At 40.9% G+C, this 20,456-nt stretch overlaps 1 protein-coding gene across 9 annotated transcripts in view; it reads right to left on the bottom strand.

The window, feature by feature from the left end:
• The window catches only part of SPATS2L (spermatogenesis associated serine rich 2 like), a 161,821-nt gene that overhangs the window by 81,264 nt on the left and 60,101 nt on the right, over nt 1-20,456 (bottom strand). For 3 of the 9 annotated variants that reach the window (XM_036098504.2, XM_036098509.2, XM_078071160.1), the window contains exon 3: nt 5,844-5,969. The exons of 4 other annotated variants lie outside the window; for them this stretch is intronic. In XM_036098504.2, coding sequence (XP_035954397.1) covers nt 5,844-5,932 — 89 coding nt within the window. In that variant the 5' untranslated portion in view covers nt 5,933-5,969. Of the gene's footprint in view, nt 1-5,843; nt 5,970-9,876; nt 10,010-10,132; nt 10,269-20,456 lie in introns of those variants that run through there. 2 more of the 9 variants (XM_078071159.1, XM_036098508.2) reach the window with 2 other exon arrangements.

Genomic DNA, 20,456 nt, shown 5'->3' with positions numbered 1-20,456 from the left:
GGTGTGCACCCAAACTGTGTTTCTTATTAAGTAAAAGAAAGGTGGTCAAAAACAGTGAGAGGAGGAAAAGCATACCTATTTTAACTGAGCATTGTCATCCCAATCCTTGCTATCCCAAAACTCTTATTTGCCTCTAGTTAATATAACAAACATTTAATGAGTCTTTCCTGCATATACATAACTATACCAAAGCTCTCAAGGAAAAAACAGAATAAATGATTCCAGATTTAAAAATAAGAAACACTGTACATAACTGTTTTTAAACTGGCTTTTTCACATATGACCATCCTTCCAGATCAAGGCATATATATTCCTTCACCACAATTTTAATGACTATAAATTCATGACCTCTATCAAATGGAGTGTTAAAGTTGCCTATAATCTTTCTGTCTCCCTAAATTCTTTAGGTTTTCTACCTCTGGTGTCCAATCTTCTTTGTGAAGTGACCCACTCAGGGAAGATCTCTATTCTTAATAAGAAGTGGTGGTATTTTCTTTCTTCTCATCTGGTCTAAATCTTTCACCATTATTATGGAAGACAGAACTTAAGTCTTTAATAGTTTCAATCTCTTTTTGGAATAGAGCATAAATGACTTAAATGGGCAAACAGATTGGTTCAGAAATTAGCAGCAGGATAGGCCAAGATATCGATATACTCCCTATTTGCATGTTTAACGCTTTTTGTCAAGCAAGAAGCACTGAAACTCTATCTTAGATTCTTTTTGACTCATGCTACAATGAGAGTCTCTAGAGTTGATACATTTCAGGGATAACTTGCAATAGTTCTCTGATTTCTCCTCACCATTTTGTTTTAAACTTAGGTCTTAAATAAAACATACATTCAGATCCATTATCTTTTGTTGATTTAGGATGAAAGCTTGGCAATATGTAATCTTAACTCTACTACCACTCAAATAGGAAATCCACATAGATATATTATTATATATTATCAGATATATAAAAAGTAAGATTTCATTTTCATAAGTTTCCAAATGATAATGCCACTCACACATGCATTTGGGCATACTAGCAGGAGAGACTCGGAGAGCTCGATCCCCAGTAAGACAGCTCGTTCCCATATGCTCTGCAAAGAGTGTCCATGCCATTGAATACAGCTCCCATTTAAATAACTGTCCCAAATGGCAAATTCTACATCCTCTGACTTGGTATATGGGAGAAAGCAAATAATACTAGCTGCGGAGGGGAGCGGCCTGGGTGGCACAGTCAGTTAGACCCACTTTTGGGTTTCGGTTCAGGTCGTGATCTCAGGGGCAAGAGATTGAGTCCTGAGTCTGGCTCCAAGCTCAGCAGGGAGTCTGCCTGAGATTCTCTGCCCCTCCCCCTGCACTGCACTGTCGCGCGCTCTCTCTCTCTCTCTCAAATAATCTTAAAAAAAAAATACTAGCTGACAAATAATATCTGAATTTTACTCTCATTTATTGCTGCTTCTGAGAGTTACTAGTAACAGAGAATGGGATTATTTTCTGATGGTTGATTTTCTTATTCAAATGGAAGTTTTGGCATGTAAACACACTGTACACACGTGGATTTTTCTGCGCATGACAGTGTGTGTGTGTGTGTGAGAGAGAGAGGAAACAAGGGTGGGGGAGGGGGTGGATACGGGTTATACCTATGGAACTATGAAGGATCAAGGGTGACAGCTGGATTTAGTGTCATTTGTTAGGATAGATCTGTGAGCCACAACTCCTTTCATTAGACTACATTAGCTAAATCTTCTGGACACATCTAATCTTGCCATTAGATGTGTGAAATCTGATAGAAAAAGCATTTTGTTTTTGTTTTGCTTTGATGTCTAGGATTTGGGTGTGAAGCATTTTCTAAGGCTGGAGTGTTATAATCCACGGAGGAATCAGGGAAGAATTCCATTGAGGAGAGAAAATTTCTGAGATCTGAGGAGGTGGCAGCACTGAATGGTGCACTGTATTTGTAGATGAAAAATATACACATATATATGTACCTTTCTTTTACTTAATATATATACTTATATATATTTTCTTGGCAATTCCCTTTCTCTTTGACCTCAAAGTCTAACTCAAGAAGACTCTTCTTTGGTAGTGGTGCCAGTGGATTAATTACAACATTTTGTGTATGTTTGTGTGTGTGTGTGTGTGTGTGTGTGTGTAAGGAAAAGCTGGCTCTGAGGATGGAATGGGGCTATCATAGGTTTCTCAGATGGAAAGATAGGATACAGATATTGGTAGGGGCTGTTCTTTGCCCATCTTATTTTCTTAATCCTCCCTGCCTGTGTGGAGGGCTGCGTCTACAGGTTCTACCTTCCAGGTGGATTCCAATGAATGCTCTCTCCACAGCAAGGCTTTCTGCTGGCTGGTGTATAACAGAGAGATGGGGAAATCAGCTATAGTTCCAGCTATGGAAACTAGATGAAGGATATTAGTCTAAATAGACCATAAATTTGGTTTGCCTTAAAGAATTAAGAGTTTAAATGGCTAGACAGTCAAACTGAGTTCTATCGCTAAGGACAAACGTTAGGGCAAGGTTGATCATCAGTGTGCTGAAGGTCCTTGTTAAATGTCCACACCCTCAGTTTGACACCAGTCCCTCTGGATTATTCTGAAGCACACCTCACAGTGGCATGCCATCATATGCTCCTTACCCTTCCTGAGCTGACTTTCTCTCTCCTATAAAAATGAAACTGTGCTGTGCCTCTATTCTTTTGGGATTCTGTTTTCTGCCATGAACTCCATCTGGACAGTCTGATCAATTTGATCTGAATCTTAATTGTTTAACTTATTTTTAAATTTTATTTATTTATTTGTCAGAGAGAGAGAGAGCACAAGCAGGGGGAGCAGCAGCCTCCCCGCTAAGCAAGGAACCCAATGCGGGACTCGATCCCAGGACCCTGGAATCATGACCTGAGTCAAAGGCAGGCACTTAACGACTGAGCCACCCAGGCATCCCTTAATTGTTTAACTTAGATAGTTAAAGAACTTTTCCTTTAGGACACATATTGTCACCTCCTCCAAAATAATAAGCCCAGAGTTTGGCAACTTAGAGTTGCAGACCCCTTAGCTAATCTGAGAGGCCTCTAATGCTGTGAGTGACAGGTGTTTGGGACTAACAGACCTCCTTATTTCCCTTGCATCACACTTGGTCACCACACATGGTAGTTTATCATTATGGGACAGGACTGATGCCCATATCCTAACATACCTTGATCAAAAGAGCTTTAAATCCAGAAGAAAAGTACAGGGATCTCTGACTTCTTGGCAAAACATCTGGTTTCTAATTCCTACTATCACTTAAGAGTGTTCTCAGAACTGACCAGTTACTGAAGCCCAATTATTCAAATCCATAAATACGTGTTCTGTGCCTATCAATCAATCAATATAAAATTAAAATAACCAGAATTCTGATACTGATGTAACGTTTCAATAGCTTAGGTATTGCTTGAAATTTTTTTCCTTAAAGTTGTACTTTAGCTTTCAGTAATAACATTACAAACATACATAATCATTTAAGTTTTATATATATCCCAGAGAAAAATAAAGATCAAGAAAACTGTTGACTGAAATTTATGAAATAACAGATTAATCTCTTACTTCGTTGTAGATATATATATGTGTGTGTGTGTGTGTGTGTGTGTGTGTATTCCATAGTCAAAAATTTACTAGGAAAAGATATCAACCCCAAAGAAAAGAATTTCACAATTTATCACCCATATATCATCTATATACTTCTCCAGTGCAAAATTAATAATCCGCAAATATGGCTACCACTAGTCACTTCATGTGCAAAGTTGTATCAAACTGAACTACTCATTATGCAAAGATCTTACTCTGGCAAATATGTTTCAGCATTTCTAATTAATACAAATCGTGAAATTCAATATATATGTCAATCTAATCAGTTACCAAACTCTGAGTTTAAAAAATATATGTATTTCTAATTCTTATGCAATCATATACAACATAAAAAGTGAAAACAAGGTTTTGAAATGCCAAATTGCTTTCTCACTCTGTTTCTCTCGTGTGTTACTGTGTAGACAGGCATGAAGTTTCACTTTTGTTTCTCTGAAACCTATTACTGCTTTTAGATTCACTTTCTTGTTCTCAGGTACTACATCACTTTTCTTGACATGGATTCAGGGAACCAGAGGTAATACATAAGAAAAATTTTAAAATAATGATTTTAGCAATTTTTTTCAAGGCCATTTACGCAAAATTCTTCCATGATTTATAAAAGCATAAAGATCATAATGCATAATTGGAGTTGTTAGTAGGGTATTTCATAAATTATCACAATGTAGCTGAAGGAGATAATTAAGTGGCGGACATCCCGACAAATAAGGTACAGAGAGGGAAGATGAGCAAGTTGGTAGAAGATGGGGATCAACTTGACTTTCTGGCTGATCATCAGAATCAACTGGAGAGCTTTCAGAAATAGGGAGCTCTGGAACCCAATGCCAATTGGTATGAGGGGGTTGAGGCCTGAGAAAAGCAACTCCCCAGGTCATTTTCATGCAAAGCCAGATCTGAATGTGGCTGGGCTGAACCAGAATGTGCTGGGACTGTAAAATATATCCTTGATTTCAGAGACTTACAACAAAAAAGGAATGTAAACCGTCTCAATATTTTTCAGATCTATCATGTGTTGAGGTGATAATATTTGACATATGGGGTTACATAAAATACAACATTAAAATTAATTTCACCCATTTCTTTTTACTTTTTTAAAGGTGACTACTAGAAAATTTTAAATGGCCTATGTGGCTTACACTGTGTTTCTATTGGAAAGTCCTGTCCTGGAGTAGCTGCTTTTAGTTTGATTCCCAGAAGGGTAGTATCAGCGTCACCTAGGAACTTGCTAGAAATGCCAATTTTCTGCCCCTCGTTAGACAGACTGAAGCCTAAGCTCTGGCGTGGGGGCAGCTCAGCAGTGAGCATTTCGCCGGCCTCCGGGGCATTCCGATGCACACAGCTGAGTGGGTCTCTAAGCTTTGAGAACAACTACTCTCAAGTCTCCATCCTGGGAATATTAAGAAAGGGCCTCTTCCTGGATCTCAACCACTATACACAACACATAGATTCTTATAGAAGCCTAGATAGATAAATGGGGGTCCAGTTTCCCACAGATTACATTAAAGAATGATCTTTCCACCAACATTTATTAATAATAATTAACACGCTTACGGAGCATTTATAATGCCAGGCACAGGGCGCCTGGGTGGCTCAGCTGGTTGGGCGACTGCCTTCGGCTCAGGTCATGATCCTGGAGTCCCTGGATCGAGTCCCGCATCGGGCTCCCTGCTCGGCAGGGAGTCTGCTTCTCCCTCTGACCCTCCCCCCCCTCATGTGCTCTCTCTCTCTCTCTCTCATTCTCTCTCTCAAATAAATAAATTAAAAAAAAAAATCTATAATGCCAGGCACTCTGTTAAGTGCTCAACATTTTTTTCAGTTAACCCTCCCCCTATAAAATAGAAATTATGATTATCCCCCGTTTTATCCATGTGAATGCTGAGGCACAGAAATTCAGTAATTAAGCCAGGGTCGCAGAGTAAATAGCAGGCCCCGGACTCAACCCCCGGGGCAGTCTGACTCTGGAGCCCACAGCCATTGTGCTTACGGCACCTCAAAACCATCGTAAGCAAGTCATGGGGCTCACTGTATATGAACTGCAGCAAGAATTCTGCCGGGAGAACGGCACCCATCCCAGCATTGCCTTCTCAAGCGGGACAGGCAGGTGAGGTAGGCCTTGTGCCTACGCAGGGCATACACACTGCAGAGCAAAACCACTAAACTCACACAGGAACGGACAGGAATATACTTGTTATAAAGAGACGGCTGTTTCCCTGCAGCTTCCTACCTCAGATGAGAGTGTAGAAAGCTGCATTTAGCTGGCCCTGAGCCAACAAAGTGCTTCCTTGGCTCTTCGATGCTGCCCAGGGGCTCCATGACATTCCAGGGCCTGAGGTTTAACTCCTTCTTCTTTCTAAATTAAAATAATTAAAGTGTCCATGTGTCTGACTCTGGTACAGCCCAGACAGTGCTGTGATCACGTAGGTACTCCTGAGACTTCTTCTCATGGCTGTCTCAGAGAGGAAGAATCAAGAGTGATCTTGTGGGTAGGTAGTCAATTACTCAATGTGATTGGCGGGAGCAGCAAAAAGACTCAGTCAAAACAGAGTGTCCACCAGTCTCCCAGAGTGCCAGCTCCTAACCTGTATAAACTTAAGAGACATCTGCATTTTTACTCGGTTTACCTCTGGAAGAAGGCAGAATACAACAGATTAATTTATTTCCTTCTCTACTGCCGTCAATGGGTCCTTAGCAGAGAGCAGTGCTATGAGAGAATGAGAAACAGGTCAGGTAAGTTTTGACTAGATCTGTCTATGTGGGGCACCACATCCTGATGGACATCTGAAGAAAGTTCTGGAGCGTCACCGTATAGCATGAGGGCCTCAGGTCTCCTGCTACAGAACAAGACGCTGGAGTTGCAGGGGAAGAAAAATAATTTTACCTATACCCTTCTGAGTTCTTACCTGACAACCCTCTGTAATAAAAGACAGATTAACGAGAGAAAAACGAACAGAAGTTTATTAACGTGTGTACCTCACGTCTACACAGGAGATACCGAGGGAAAAGGGAGGAAGCTCCCAACGTGGCTTAGAATTCAGAATTAAATACCATCTTAACAGGGAAAGGGGAGGAGGGGTGTAGGCCTCTCAGGGGAGAGCAAAAGATTTTTAGGAGAGATGAGAGGTACGATAGTTCATGACAAAGTGTGTCTGAGTGTGGTGTCAACTTCTAGGCTCCTCTCCTAGGACGGGAGTCAACAGTCTTACCTGGTTGACAAAACTGACCAAGAGGAGTTCAGACACTGCCTCTCCCTGCATTTGCTGTTTTCCAAGCGCCTATAGCCCACAAAAATCAATAGGTCAAAGGGGCATAGTTTGGCAGCAAGTCCTGAACTCCTACAGTCATATTTTGGGGCAGCATAGTCTCTATCCTTCCACCTACACGTGTGGAAGGGCCCTGGGAGTGATGGGAACATTCGACAAGTAAGGCGGCAGAAAGTTGAAAATACACCTTAAAAAAATAAAAGGCGTGGGTGCCGTTGCAATGTACTAGGCTGTTTCCCTGAAAAGATCACCTTTAAACTGGTCGGGGACTAAGTGTCCAGTCCCCCAACACAACCGGGGGTACCTGTGTGTCTGCTGAGGAGGGAAACAGCGTTCCTTCAACAAAACCGGGACTTCGTCTAAATGGAACATGACATAGGATTTCTGTGGCTTGACTCTCCCATTGCCTAATCCTTCTCTTCTGTTTTGTGCTCTCTTCCCTTTCCCTCAGTCCTTTGCTGTTCCTTATCTGGTGTTGTAATTACTGAGCTCTCTTCTATTCCAAGTGCTTTAGCTCTTTCTTCCGTGGTTTAATTCCCACAGTTTAATAAAAATTCTTGTGCAGCGCCTTGTTCCTCAGAGGAAAGCTGCTTTAATTATTAGGAATGAGGACACATAAACAATGAAACAGAGAATGGTGACTGAAATATGAATTTCATATAAAGATACTTACCTAGATTTTTTTGTTTAATTTGGAGGGAAAAAAAAAAAAACCACCTCAAGGTTGCATTTTTATTCAAAGACACTTCAATGTACTAAACTCACTGTTAGAACAACTTGGCTGAAAAGCATTTTAAGGGCAAATGTCAGAAAAAATTTCACATTTAAAAGCCCAGGCTCTGCCTCTTTTGAAAAGCAGGGTTAGCCTTTGGTTTAGAAATGTCGCTGCCTACGAAGTTCTTTGTGGGGAGAAGAAAGAAAATTGAATGTTTTATTTAAACAGGTCATTAGCAGTCAATACTTATTTGAAAAGGCCTGCTTCCAGAGGCAGATAAAAGCTTCCAATCACTTAGAATATCACTGGAGCGCATCTAGGGCAAGATGTGCTGATGCCAGTTTCAGACCTCTCCGGGAGAACGTCTTCACTCAACAGCCCAGCACTGGAGTAGAGGCAGAGTCCTCCAAATTGTCCACCCTTGTATATGCTGCACGCATAGACAGCAAAGAGCACAAAGCACACTCTATGGCAGGCCCAGCTTTGAATTTTCCATTTTAGTACTGGCAAATGCGTATGAATGAAGATTAACCATTTTTGCATAGAGTGCCAAACCACCTCCCCCAGGCAGCAGAATGCAAATGGAAGCAAAAGAGCAGAGGGCAACTAAAATCAATGCAGCAGATCCCAGGCTCTGCAAGCACATGGGGTGGGCGTGTGGCAGGCTTTATTAGCATTCAGCTGTGGCATGATTTTTCTCTTTAATGTGAAATTATTTCATTTCATAGGGTTCTGACGGCTTGAGAATATAAATAAATGCCTTTTTCTAGAAGTGACCCGATGCTGGCTCCTGGAAGGCTCTGCTTCTGAAAGCAAGCATATGTTTCCATAGAGATGTGGGTGACCTGGGCCCGGTGCAAGTACCCACTTGTACCAGCCGTTCAATTATGTTTCAAGATGCCGTGATGTCAGCTCAAGTCTTTAAAACATGTCCATCCTCAGAGACGCCTTGGGAAAGGTGAGGTGACTGGCATTATGAGGTTCAGAAGGAGAAATTCTGCCCTCTTCATGCATGCCGTAATAGGCTCTCTTCCCGCAGATTACACCGGCTTGCCCCCCACCTCCCTACTGCCCCTTGAGCAAATCTCTCATCCCGGACGGGTGTGGACAAAAAAACCAAGCACGGTTCGTCTTCACACACCTGAGCACCAAGTGCCTTACACAGACTCCCCAAAATGCTGAAAAAGAACACGCTTTCCCTCTCTTTCCTAGCCCCCAGTTCTTCGACTAGCTATGAGCAATTCTTACAGAGGGCAATGCTTGTTCTTATTATGTGACAGACATTCACTGGACACCTACCATGTGCCAGGCTCCACGGGGAATGCCGGCAGTGGTTACAGAGTAACGCTTACGCACTTTTCATGTAGCAACTCATTTAATCCTCATAATAATTCTATGGAGTAAGCTCGCCTCATTTTATAGAAAAAGAAATGGAAGCACAGAGAGTAAGCTACTTACTCCAGTCACACTGCTAGTTAAGTGCCTGAGCTGAGCTCTCAACTGGGACCTCCTGAATCCTATCACCGGATGGAGACAGACATGTACACAAAAACACAGACGAAGGCCAGACGAGGAGGTGGAGAAGGAAATCAGAGTTGGCATGGAGCTGGCTCAGGGACCTGGGCGGAGCAGCCCTTGGGCTGCCTGCGAGTCTTGTCGCGGACACCGGGCATGGCAGAGGGCTCGAGGCAGGCTTGCCGTCAGTGGGGGCTGTATGCTTTTTAAAACTTTTTATAGCAGCTTTATAAAGAAAACGTTGATACTCATCTCCAAAGAAAACATGCATTGTGGTTCTGCAACATAACTCTGGACTGGCAAAGAGAAATCCTAACTAAACTTGGCAAAGAAAAGCTACACGTTTGAAGCCAGCTCTGGGGAAGCTGGCTCATTTGTCGTGGAATAAACCACCTGGTAAAGGAACCATCCTCTTTTCGGAGCCGAGTCTGGTTTCAAAAATCTCTGTTCCAAGAAGCTCACAATATTCTTACTTCATGAAGGCAGAGCTCTTTTAGTAAACATTTAATGACTTTCTCAAAGTAGCAGAGAAGGGTTTTGCCTACTTCCTTGAAATGGCACTGGCCGAGTAAAGACAGTATAAGATGACTGCCTCACATGCCCTGGCCCTGGGTGGCGGGGGGAGTACCAGGAAACTGAGGCAGCACCTTGATATCCAGCAGCAGAGAGCCCCCCAGCAGCCAGCCCCTTTAATGCGTTGACACCCCCCCCACCACCACAATTACTGTTCCTCCTAAGGCTTTCTGACAAAATCAACTTCAACTCACTTTTTAAGGCTTCCTGGTGTGCTCCAAATCAAGGTGCCCAGTGCAAGGCCCGAGCTTCTGGCTTTCTCAACAGGCAGATAAGCCCTGTTCTCCAACTGGCCCCCTTTATCAACACGCCTTTACCATGACCAGTAAGTCATCTTGATAGTGACGCAGGTGGAATCAGAAACCCGTAGGTGGCAGGATCCTGGGTGTGGCCGAGTAACCGGCAGTAGGCTGGTGGCCTCAGCCACCTGAGAGGCGCGGAGGGACTCACCTTCTGAGAAAAGGCTTGTTAACTGGCCGGTGCTTTTGCCTTCAGGCCCCTATTAGTGAATGGCCAGTTCTTCATTCTTCTTATCTTAGGGAAGGCACAGCTGTAAGACCGAACTTGCAACCTTTACACTGACTGCCTCAGAGGCTGAGGGACAGTACAGGCTGGGACTCTAGTCATCATTCCAAAGGTCAGCTTCTGGGTATGGTCATCTGCTAAACGCTTCTAATCTTCCCGTGACACTAGTGCAGGCATATCAATCAATTAGCAAACATTCCTGGCACTGCACCCTGAGGCTTGCTCTCTCCCCTCCCCCTTCTAAAACCTGTTCCTGGTTCTAGACCTAACTGGAAGCATCTGCTGGCTAATTCTGCACTAAATGAATCATGTACTACCATGTCCATGGGTATATACATTTTACGAGGGGTCATGCTCTCATCCAGAGGAATGAAATTCTCATGGTGAAGGTTCAGTCTTTACGAGGGGTCATGCTCTCATCCAGAGGAATGAAATTCTCATGGTGAAGGTTCAGTCTTTACCAGTGAAAAGCTAATGTGAGGTGTATGGGGGTGGGGATAGCCACGGGCGGAGGAGGGGGCGCGGCAGGCAGAATGGAGGCTTTCTTACCTGTCACGCCTGTTCTACCTGGAGGCAAGTTAGTCCTGGATATGTTACCTCTGTTTGTTGGTTTGGTTTTTAAAAAACTAGTATGTGAATTCGACATGTTTTCAGAAAGGTGTTATTTCCCCTTAGGGTCAGGCCTGTCCTGGTCCCCAGCATCAGAGCCCATGTCAGTCACCACCCACAGGCAAAGTCATCCAAGGACACCCCCCCCACCAGCACAGCCGGCCCTGTGGTAGAGTGGTAGAGGCATGGGCATGAATTAAGGTGCTTCTGTCAACATCCACAGCATCTTGGGCCCCTAAATGATTGCAGAGAGGAAACTGCCTATTTTCTGCTATTCAGATTCTTCCTTATCTTCTTATGACAGAAAATAAATAATTACCATTTACCACGTTGGAATCCCAATTCTGCCTCTTACTAGTTTTGGGATTTGGGCAGACTACCCCACCTCTCTATGGCTCTGTTTCCTCATCAGTATAATAAGGATGATAATAATAAGGACCTCACTGGGTGGTAATGAGGATGACATGAGTTCATGTTCATAAAAGTGATTAAAACAGCGCTTGGCACACAGTAGGAGTTATAAAATAAATATAGAGAAATCGTCTCACTAGATTCCTCCATAGCCTGCGTGGTTGCTCTTCCATAATCCTCATTTTACAGGTGAGAAACTAAGACTAGCATCTAGCTGGTCACGCAGGTAGCCAGTGATGGGGCTGGCCCTCGAAACGCAAACTTCTGACCACAAATTGTCCTTATAGGACTACACCCTCCCCTCCCCTGGACACTGACACCATATGGGAGGACGAGGGCAACTCAAGGGAGGGGTGGGTGGCAGGCCGCAGGCCCGGATGCAGCGTTGCCAAGAAGGATATAAACTCGCAGGGCTCTGACTATGCCCACAGGGTAATTTGTTTTTCTTGTTCTTTTTCACGAAGACCTCTTCCCTGCAGAATGGCTTGGAAACCCAGGCCAGGTCACAGTTTCTGGCCGTGTGGCTAACTAGATATGATCGGAGCTCCAGTGACCAAATTCATAGCTAAGGTACTTGTCTTCAGAGGACAATAAGCAGTTACAATACAGAGAGAGCAAAGTTCAAATGAAGTCTTAGGGCTAATTAGAGAACAACTTAAAAATTACTAAATCTCCTTTCATACATTCTGATTTCAGGTAACTGTATTAAGATGGATAAGAGAGAATTAATATGATTTTAATGCCCTTGAGTTTATTCTAATGTAATCACAGATAATAAAAACTCATTTTGACTATTTTATGATATGCTAAAAATTCTACAGGTCATATTTACTATCTTAGTAAGTTTTCTTTCAATTTCTAATTGTAATAAAAAATAGAAATTTGTCACCTGAAATATGCTATGATGGGAAAATTAATAAGGACTTTTAAAGCACTTCAAATATACAAGATATTAATAGATTTAATGAATTACAAAAAGAATTCCTTCCCTTTCAAAGGCCTGTCTCTGATAAATTCCACTTCTCCTTTCTCTTTTCCAAAGTACCTATCAGAGTGCCTCGGACAATTAAATGTTCAGTGAAGATGTGGAAAAAGAGGAGTAAATGTCTTCTCATTTTATTTTTCCTTCCTTGGTTGCAATGAGCCTTTAATAATTCATTCCCTGGCGTTCAACATCTAGGACTGGGTTATCACTTTAAACGCCACCATTAAAACCAGCATTGGCAAGGGCTGTTCTAACCACGTCACTTTACACACCCTCCAATCCACTCCCTATCCTCCTCCCCCGGTATCTCTAACCCTGCAATATTTTGGTCATTCTCAGGGTCAAGGTCTAATCATGAGCACTAAAGCCCTCAACATCTTTCTATATCAAACCCCAGGTGTCCCATCTCTTTAATCAGGTAACTTCCTCAATGTCTTCTACTTATTTTATTTCTTCCTCACGCAAAGTCTTGTGTTCGGGGTAACCAGGTCACTAAACTAACCCTCTAGTTCATTCCTCTCCATCAAAACCTATACTCAGCCCAAAAGGGCTGAAACTGTACACTTTCTATGGAATATGAGAAAACAAAAATTAATTGGTTTTCACAACCCAATGCTAAACACATTTAACCACTAACCCTACCATTTATATACCCCTATTAACACTACCCACAGATACGGATTTTTATTGCTGCATTCACCCATATGTATGCTGTGGGTTCTTTGTAAACCTTTCACGGCCTGCCTGCTTACTCCTTTAGTTTACAGCATGAGAGGCCTGGGAGCACACACCTCACCCTCTCTCCTCTGCGTTGAGCTCCAGCCTGCCCTGTGGCTCAACTCACACTGGGGGAAGTTCAGAAAGCACCGAATGCTTACGATGGTCTATAGGCCTCAGCAATATGTAGTTTAATCTCTTCCAAATCATTTTTCTAAAGATTGAATCAAAACTGGTTTTTGTACAGTAGTTCAAATATTGTACAGGGCTCTCAAATAAATATAATACCGTATATTATTTCCCTTTGGAAGACTTTCTGTTAGTCATCCAATCTACCTTAAAGCAATTTTCAGGTGTAAATGTATTAGGTTTTGATCACTTGTTTGATGAAAAAGATCCATCTCTCACAGCCTCGATTCCACTTATACCCATTCTTGGCAGACTGATAGAGACAAGCAATCAGGGTGGTTTGATTTTTTTACTAATGCTAAAAATGTCATTATCCAGCCAGAGAACATGCCCTTTGAGGGTGCTCCCTGTGGCCTGGACACTGCATGTAGAGGGTCATCCTTACATGTATGTCCCTGTGGGAAATGATACTCAATGCTTCTCGAGGGATGGATGTTGTGGGGCATTGGTTGGGGGTGTGTCAGAACCAAGAGAAATAAGAATGCCAGTAATGGAATCATAAATCATTCTGAAATGTCTACAATCATGTTTATAAAAGGGGCTTCTTAGAGGGGCAAGAAGACTTTAGTTTAGGTGGGTTTATCAGACAGGGCTTCTGAGGGGAGGGACTCTTTTACGCTACTTTAAGGAAGTGCTGGTAATGATGGGAATGGCATTTCAGGTTAAGAGGAAAAGCAAAACTGAAACCTCTCTGGCAGAAACAAGTATAAGTCACACATGAGGCCGGAAATAAAGCCTGCCTCCAGACTGCACAGAAGTCAATTGATAAATATTTACTGGGGGTCCGCTATGTATCTTGGCTAGTAGATGTAAAGTGTTCAGCTTATTGTAATGCAGTATAATTTTAAGATTGGCTCTGAACAGAGATAAGATTAGGAGGCAGTAAGCAATTAGATGACACCAGAAAGCAGTTCGTGAAAGGTGTTATATGGTGAGGTTTCAATTATACACTTGCCCTGTTCGTAATGCAGCAAAGAGATAATGTCCTTGTTTTGCTTTCCTTTTAGCAAATGGGAGAGTTCCTTCTCATCCCTACCTCACCCCAATTCTCTGACCCACTCCCCTGTCATTTTTGGTTCCGGGTTCTGAAACTATACCCAATTTTCTCTATTATTTTTGATATGCTGAATTGAAAACTTGACCTTTTTTTTTTTAAACCATTTCAACTTGATGCAACTTGATTCTTTGTCCTTTTAGTTTTGCAAAAATATACACTTTAATCTGACTACTATTAAATATATGCTCCAAAACAAATAAAAGCTATGCAGCTGAGTTTCATTTCATTCTGGGAAAGCAACTCATAAATTACATTAAAGATTTCATTTGGTTCTATTTTTACCTGGTTTTGTATCCTGGGAATACCCAAAAGTTAGTATTATGTAACTTACCAAACTCTGTCTTGAAAAGGAGATAACCAGACACTGAAAAGACACTCTTGTTTGTTTTACTAAGTAATTCTTTTTTAAAATATGAGTAAGTATTAAAGAGGGAAAATGTCTTTGAAAATTAATCTACTTAAAAAAATCTATTTCTGAATGGCTGCCAGCCAGATTTCAGTTGGGTTTCATTTTTCATTTCAAGCTTTCTAACAATATAGGAATAGACAGAATGAGACCACTCTAGATAACCTCTTGGAAAACATAGGGGAAGGACTGAGGAAAGACTACATAATGCTCACGGTTTTAGTTTAATTTTTAAAAAAAATCCTGAAGCTATGCTGTATGATGGGAAAAAAGAAATTGATCTGTGACAAAGCATTCTCCTTCTTCAAACCTCTGAATAATCCATCAGCCTCTTGCTTTACAAAGACTTCTCATATCTGATAATGCTGCCATGCCTTTAGCAAGAGCTATCATATGCTGAGCTCATTCTTTCATCCATCCACTCATTCATTCATTTAACAAACACTTGGAGAGCACCTCCTTTTGCCAGGCACTGTCCTAGGTACTGGGGAAGACAACAGCCAACAAAACAAAAACTCTTCAAGCACCTCGTTGGGTTTTATCCCTTTATGCCTATTTCACCAAGTCCTCACAATGCTCCTGCAAGGTAAGTATCATTATCTTCATTTCATAGATAAGAGAACTAGGCATAGAGGAGTTCAGGCCAAGGTCCCAGAGCCAGTCAATAGCAAGGCAGGGACTCGAATCTCTGAAACTAATTCCCAAGCATGTGCTTATTTCCCTAGATGGCCGCCATTGTTTTGGTTCAATGCACATAAAGGAAACTGTTTAAAAACTATTTAATGGGGTCACTCCAGTTGGGAAATCTTACTATTCACAAGAATTAGAATCAGAAATGTAAAGCTGGCTTGGCAGAAAAGCCAAATGGAATAGAAAAATTATCAACGGGAAGAACAATGTTTTCTCAGTGTTTTAAATTTTGTTCTCCACTTCCCAGTGAGGACAAATCATGGTGGAATACATTTTGCCGAATCATTTTTCATCTTCCTGCTCACCCTTTCCTTTACTTGCTATCTCCTTGTGTTCCTGTGCCCTTCTTCCTATTACCTCTTATGTCTTTATTATTATTTAAAATTTTTTAAAAATTTCCAGTTGAAGTAGAGTTGACATGGAATATTAACATCTGGTTCTTTAAGTGGAAGATGCTGTCTTGAGAGTAATGTGTCTCCTGGCACAGGATCTGTTCAAGCATAGGCTGGATGACCACTTTGTGGGATGCTGGAGAGGGGATCACTTAAAATTCAGGAAAATGGGGGACCTCTGAGTCCCTTGAAACTCCAGGATTCCAAAAGGGGAGACAAGGTAGTATTGTAATCTCTCCTCAGTCTTTCCTCTAAGTTTCCCATGAAGTGTCTCATTCTGCCTTTGTCATGTATTGTCTAAAAGCTTGAAATGAACACTGAAATCGTTAGGTCTAGCTGATACTTGCTAGGCATACTCCCAGAAGTGAAATATTTCCTCTGGGCTTCTTGTGCCCAGGAGTCTGAGATGGTCATGGAAAGAGCCTGCTTGTAGGCAAGACAGGAAATGCTTCCAAATATATGGCTTTGTTGGAAAATAATTTGTGACTTACCATTGAGGCAGAATCAAAAGAAAACTCACCAGAAAGGAATGAATACCTTCTGTGTAACTTAGATTTTTTGTTTGATTTGGTTAATAATTCAATCTGACTCCCATGGAACGTATCTTCAGGTCTCAACTTACCCACAGTCCTGCAAGCTGGAACAGCTTCAACACTCAACATCCATCCCTCAATACTTGTTTCACAGAGGTCTAGTAATTGTCCACTCTTCTGGAATCTGGAGTTAGAAGGGACTTAGATGTCTTCCGTCTTCCTGACTGCATGTGAGCCTCCCTTCCAACACCCTCATTAAGTGGCCATCCAGTGTCTGCTCAAACATATTCCATGATGGAGATTCTGCACCTCTTAACATAGCCACTTCTGCATGAGACTAGTTGTGAGTAAATTCTTAGGTAAAATGGAACCAACCGCCTTCCTATAATTTCCCATGCAATGTTCCTAGCTCTGCCTTCAGATAGTCCATAAATCTGACCACTCTTCCCCATGTGTCACATTTGTCCTATGCATGCTTTCTCTATTCTAGTACAGAATCATTCACAGAATCACAGGATGTTAGATTGGGTAAGGACTTCACAAATCTCTAACTTATTTTATAGACAAAACATTTTGTATTGTCAGAACTTTAGAACCTTATTTTTGAGAGTGCATTCATTCCTCATGTGACATAGTGTTGCGTATTCTCACACTGGTATATATGATATCTATACCATATATTATGTTATGTTAGATCATATTATGTACCAAGATATTGTATAACAATATGTGTATATATTCATTCTATGGTTTTATTCTTTTTTTAATGCAACCTAAGATTGCATTTTATTGACAATCAATCACACTATACATTGGTCATAATGAGCTTATATTAATGAAACCCCCAAGACTTCCTCATTCAATCCATTACTAAGTCCCATTTCCCCAATCTTTACTTTTACAGTTGATTTTTTGGGGGGAACTTAAGTGCATGAGGATACATTTACTTCAAATTAATTTTGTCTTGTTAATTTGGCCAATTTTTCCAGTCTACTGGAATTCTTTTGGATACCAAATCTACAACTTTCCACTTCAGCTCTACATTTCACTTTGGTCATTCACAAGCTTGAAGGATATCATTTATGTAATTTATGCCATTAAGTAAACAATCTGGTCTTGAATCTCAGCTCTGACACCGAAGAAATGTGTGACCTTGAGGAAGTTACTTAAACTCTCTGTGCTGCAGCTTACTCTTTTATAAAGTGGAAATAAAGTATCAACTGCATAGGACTGTGGTTAAGGATTATATAAACTAATATATGCAGAGTAATAGAAGAGTGTTTGACACGTAAGAACCCAACAGGTATCTGTTATTTCGATTATTTTTATCAAATTCATCATTTTTAAAGTCATTGCTAAAGAAATATCTAGAATAAAACAGAAGTAAATGTCTGTAGATCACTTTCTATGATCACATGGACCTATTCTTTAGCACTCTTTGGGTTAGTTATGTAAACCTACTTGTGAATCCACTTAACTATTGTTATTCCATTCATATTTCTCTATTAAATCTATAATGAAATCTTGAGATATTGTGAAAACTGGCTGCATGATATTCCTATACACTGTAACTACCACATTTTCTTCATCTTGCATTCCAGTTACTCTATTGAACAGGAATATCACTCAGCCCCCTTGATTTCTTGTTGGTGCCTAATGATTATCACTTTCATTTCTAAGTGTTCTCAAAAATTTCAGAATAAATTCTAAAATTCTGTTGAGATTCTATGTTTTCTCTTTTCGCCAATCCCCAGGCACTTGGGGCTTTATCCATTTGCTGACATTCCTTCAAGATGGCTGGTTGGAGTGGGAGAGTCCCAAGTGTGAGTGTTCTCAGGCCTGTGGATATAATCTGGGCCAGGAGACCCCAATCCACGAGGAAGGGCTAAGGATCTGGTATTACGCTGCCATGGGCTTCAATTCCCTCTTATCCTCATTTTGTTCTACCCTTATCAGGTGGGAAATCATGATCCTTGATTAAAAGCCAAGAGTAAGAAGAGATGAACAGTCCTTTGTTTTTCTCATCAGAGGTCCTGTCCTTTTCTTGTTCTTTATTCTACAAAAGTAAAATAAAATTCTACAGTAAAAAGTACAACTAAAAATAATACTCCACTCTTGATAGAAATTTAACTATGTTATTATCAAAAACAGGAACAACACACTTGACATCATAAGCATTCCAATTTTCTATGTCTGGTTTATTCTGTGACCTTCATTTTCTGTAGGATTATTCCTTGCCAGCTTTTTAAGTCCCTTTTGTTGTTTTTAGAATTTTTTTTTACATACTTCAGCTCACTTTGGACTCTAGGCTTCCCAACACCATTCTAGTGGGATTCTCTCTCTCTTTGGTATTTGTTCTTAGTTATTTGCCTGTCCTTCCATTCTTCTTTAAATGGTCTTTTATATTTTGAGTTAATCTGAGCATGCCCTTTGAAGCCATAGCCATCTCTTCTCCTCACTGTTTTAGAACTTTCAAAAACCTCTAGTTCTTTTTTTTTTTTAATTTTATTTGAGAGAGAGAGAATGAGAGAGAGAGAGAGAGAGAGCATGAGAGGGGGGAGGGTCAGAGGGAGAAGCAGACTCTCCGCAGAGCAGGGAGCCCAATGTGGGACTCGATCCTGGGACTCCAGGATCATGACCTGAGCCGAAGGCAGTCGCTTAACCTGACTGAGCCACCCAGGCGCCCTGTCAAACCTCTAGTTCTAATTGTTAAAAAAACTGTGGACTCTTAGACTTGACAAATGTGTGTGTGTGCATTATCTTTGATAATTTGGAAAAATATTCATGATTATATTATCAGAATTTCACTATTGCTTTTTGCTTAATTCATTATATATACAATGAAGTGTGTGTGTGTGTGTGTGTGTGTGTGTGTGTATTTATTGGGTATCAGCTATGTGCCAAGTCCTGTCCTATTTACTAGGACACAAAGATAAACATGATAGATACAGTGCTGCCCTCTTGAAGCTTAAAGTTTCACAACAAATAGATAAGTGAGTGCAAAGGCAATCATGATCCAGTGTGATACTGAATTTGAGAAGGGAGGTTTGAGAAGCTTTGAGAGCACATAGAAAGAGCCCTAATCTCAGTTTTAAGGGTTGGGTTTCTCATCTCTTTAGTCTAGAGTCTCAGCCTATAGAATCATATCTATTTCTTCTCTGAGACTTGAAATTTCCCTCCTAACATCTGTGATACATATCTGGCTATAACCATCACCTGCTCCTTGGTTATCACAAAAGCTAAAATGGCATGGTCACTATTTTCCAAGAGTTTGGCACATAGTAGACACAGAAATATTATTGAATAAATGAATAAAGTTTCCTTCTACTTCTATTTCACCAACCAATCTCTTCTTGGTTAAAGTAGATCCAAAACAGCAGTTCCCTTCATTTCCTTTACCTTCCTAGAGATGAAAATGAGGTAAATTGGTATCTGAAACCCTGTCTTCCTTTAAACATGAATAAGACTTCTAGCAAATGCTTGAATAATTTAAGTTTCTCATCATTCCCGTTTACTATTTTTGTGTCACTTTTGTATGCTATATCAGAAATAAATTATATCAATGCTTGATATGGCTGGATGGTCTCAATTCATTTATTCACGCAAAACTATTTACTGAGTGCTTATTACGTGCAAGAAATTGTTCTGGACGCTGTATTTTTTCCTTCCTCCTTTTAACTTTGCCAAGTGTGTGTCCTTTCTTGGGTTTATAGATACCCACTCTTCTGCCTACCCTGGAACATCTGGAATCCTGCTGCATAGGAACAACTCATTTTCCTTATTTCTTCTCCGTCAAAAATTCTGCCATTTACCAACCTGTTTTTAACTGCAGATTAATTAAAGCAGGTTTCTCAATCTTTTGATAAGGAAAACATTCTTCTTTTCCTGTGATGTTACTGAAATATCAAATTAAGTAATTTCTAAATTTCTAATTTCTAAAAGTCAGAGCTATGAGACAAAGCACTACACTGTTTATGAACAGCATCCTTTACCACCTGCCATTAAGAATCATTGATCTTGGGGTCCTGGGTGGCTCACTTGGTTGGGTGTCTGACTCTTGGTTTCGGCTCAAGTCATGATCTCGCGGTCATGAGATCGAGCCCAATGTGGGGCTCCATGCTCAGTAGGGAGTCTGCTTGGGATCCTCTCTCTCCCTCTGCCTCTCCCCCTCCTTGTGCTCTCTTTCTCTCTCTCTCAAAATACATAAATAATACCTTAAAAAAAAAAGAATCACTGTTCTTAATGATGGAAGTAATTAAC

The sequence above is a fragment of the Halichoerus grypus genome, chromosome 4, assembly GCF_964656455.1.
Source record: "Halichoerus grypus chromosome 4, mHalGry1.hap1.1, whole genome shotgun sequence".
In the NCBI taxonomy this organism is placed as follows: domain Eukaryota; kingdom Metazoa; phylum Chordata; class Mammalia; order Carnivora; family Phocidae; genus Halichoerus; species Halichoerus grypus.
Note: the sequence above shows the minus strand (reverse complement) of the source record. Positions and strands in the feature narration are given on the sequence as shown.